Source organism: Dendroctonus ponderosae, unplaced genomic scaffold (genome assembly GCF_020466585.1).
Source record: "Dendroctonus ponderosae isolate FM_Combo_2020 unplaced genomic scaffold, Dpon_F_20191213v2 Dpon_F_20191213_2, whole genome shotgun sequence".
In the NCBI taxonomy this organism is placed as follows: Eukaryota; Metazoa; Arthropoda; class Insecta; order Coleoptera; family Curculionidae; genus Dendroctonus; species Dendroctonus ponderosae.
Genome location: NW_026018165.1, coordinates 388,801 through 391,597, shown reverse-complemented (window position 1 = coordinate 391,597; position 2,797 = coordinate 388,801). Strand labels below are relative to the sequence as shown.

The 2,797-nt window shown below is 39.5% G+C and overlaps 1 protein-coding gene across 3 annotated transcripts in view; it reads right to left on the bottom strand.

Annotated features, from left to right (window-relative positions):
- LOC109537616 (tyrosine-protein phosphatase non-receptor type 4) overlaps positions 1-2,797 on the bottom strand; it is a 73,723-nt gene that overhangs the window by 25,324 nt on the left and 45,602 nt on the right. For all 3 annotated transcript variants that reach the window (XM_019904424.2, XM_019904425.2, XM_019904426.2), the window contains exon 11: positions 866-1,048. In XM_019904424.2, coding sequence (XP_019759983.1) covers positions 866-1,048 — 183 coding nt within the window. The remainder of the gene's footprint in view (positions 1-865; positions 1,049-2,797) is intronic.

Here is a 2,797-nt window from a genome sequence, read left to right as displayed (position 1 = left end):
GGGAGTTTTTTCGTTTTTAAGAAATAAAGAGATTACAATTTAGTTTGTCTCATATTGCAGGTATTTTTAATACATAAAAAAGTATGAATTTTTTTTCAATGGCACCAACAGTGCAAACGTTATGCACTCAAAAACGGTTTCTGGCACTTTCTGTAATTATTGACTATTCTCCAACATAACAAACCCTTCCGAACAACTTCCAATAGTCTTTTACCTTCATCCATTTAGCGCCCGAAACCGGCCTTTTAAAATCTCATCTGACTGTACTATAATCGGTATATCTGACTGTACTATAAGTTTCCAGAAAACGATGACTCGCCAAGGGGTCGCTTTGAAACGCGCTGGTATTTTGTTGGTTTTTTCCCTAGTCTCAAGTAGCCGGAAAATTATATCGGTGTCGAAGGCGGTTGTGCGCGACTCGGGATCATCAGCCCTAGATAGTATCTATATTTGCTTTTTATGTGGGATGTTTTTCTATCACTTGGGAATGCAGACAATAAAACGAGTGACGTCAACCAGTTCTGGGTACTACCCTAAAATAGTACCTGGCATCCCTCCTACGAGACTTTTATTTCTTTTTTGCCCATCGAGAAACCTGTCTAATATACTCAGACAGAGTCATGGAAACTCGAATTACCGCTCGATCGCAATTTAAGCCGATGGAGAGGGAATCTTCGCCGGAGTATAGAAACATATGGAAATGTTTCATATTCTTCCTGATATGTCGATTGGCGTCACTTACCACCAATAAATTGCAATTTGCGAATCTCACGTCCCTAACACTTGCTTTAATCAGTGTATCACGTATATTTTCTTACGTGTTTTACAGTTCTAAAATCATGGTGCAACCAAATTACGTTTTTACCGGAATTTATGGCTCTGGCTTCCTGGACAAGAAGAATAACATCTGGTTGAAGTACATTAGTAACATCGTGTCCATTGATTTGCAAAATTTGATCGCCTTCTGACAATCTCGGCATGCACTTGTCGGCTGAAGTGTTTGGAGCTACCTTAGACACCAGTATAGGTACACTAATTTCTGTCCCTCCTGAAAAAATAACATAATCTACAGATTGAGTCTTCGCTTATTTTTATTTTTAAATTGATGAAAATTATATCGGAAGCCATGCATTCAAACAGATGTTTTTTGCCCTGTCAGCATTACAGATTTTTTATGGTTGGTATTTAAGACCAGCTCATAAAAACTTTAAATGTAGAACGATGGCAAAAATACATTAAGATTACTTTTCTTGGTGAAGCTCTAAATAGGTACAAGCTTCTACATCAAGAATTCGCGAAATCCACGTTGCGTTTATAACAAGCAAATTTATTCTACTGAGCAAAGGAAGTGGCCGAAACCCAACAGTTCATTGCTGAAGCCATACGGAAAGTACGGCTCCTAAACTACTATTCAGACCGTTTTGCGCATGATAAATTCAAAAACCAATAAGTCTGTTATCACACCTGTGTACATAAACTTTTCACTATAATTATGAACAATCGACTGACTACGAAACTAGACCCCTACCAACCAGTGGAGCAAGCAGGCTTTCGAAAGGGCTTTAGCACTACATCGAATATAACATGCCCCGACATCTGACGTTTGTCGACTCCCAGAAAGCCTTTGACAGCGTTGAAACCTGGTCTTTTCTAACAGCAATAGACGACGAGAGCAGCAACGCGAGATACTCTACCCTTATTAAGAATATCTATGATAAGAAACCTTTCACGTAAAAATAGACGACGATCTTAAAACAGACAGAATATCACGTGGCAAAGCAGTACGACAGGGGAGAACGATCTCTCCCAACCTGTTTACCTTAGCACTGGAAAATGTTTTAAGAAGCTCGAAAGGGAAAACAAGGGCCTAAACATCGATAGAACATACCTCAATCACCTCAAATTTGTAGGTGATATAGTCTTCATGAACACCAACATTCAGGAAATGAACATCCTAAATGCGTTAAACGAGCAATCCAAGAAAATAGGCCTAAAAATGCACGTAAACAAGACCAAAAAAATAATGAGCAAAAATGTTACATAGCCATAGAGCATAGTAGAACACTTCATATACTAAGGACATAAAATCAAGCTGGGTACAGAAAACCAAACTGCGGAAATCAAACGCATGATCCATTTGGCATGGGTGACATGTGGCGAGACAGGACCCAGAAAACGGCACTCTGAAGACCAAAAGGAACACTGTGAAGTGGGACGACCAAAAAAGGGACGGATGGACGATGTCACAACGGTGGCAGGAGGACAATAGATGAGATTAGCGAGAAATCGCGGGATATTGTAAAACCTGGAAGAGGCTTATATCCGACAATGACTGAAGACGGGCCGAAGAAGTAAAGAAGAAGATTAAAAAAATAGACCGCTATTAAAATTAGATATTAATTTCGGACTTCTGAAACGCCCGTAAAACGTCATGCTAAAGAAATGCAATCATTGCCGTTATGTCAAGTATCACTTTTGCGCAAAGTTTCCTTGATTATGAGCATTAGCTTGAAAAGGAATTCAAGTAACCGTTCTGTCAACCTTTCTTTAATATTAATTTCGAGTGCTGATCAAGCATTATTTTTTACCAAAAGAAAACATCAAAGAAACGAAGAAAACGGTTGATAAATACTGTAACGGAAATGGCCTGGAGCCCAATTCTCGAAACTGGGAACGGCGATCGCATGAGAAAGAAGGGCGTAGTTCTCTCGTGAAGCGAATATTGGTATTCTTGAACGCGATCGAGTGATCCCATCACGCAACGGCAGTAGAACAAGCTTCTCTTGCCAAATCTCGC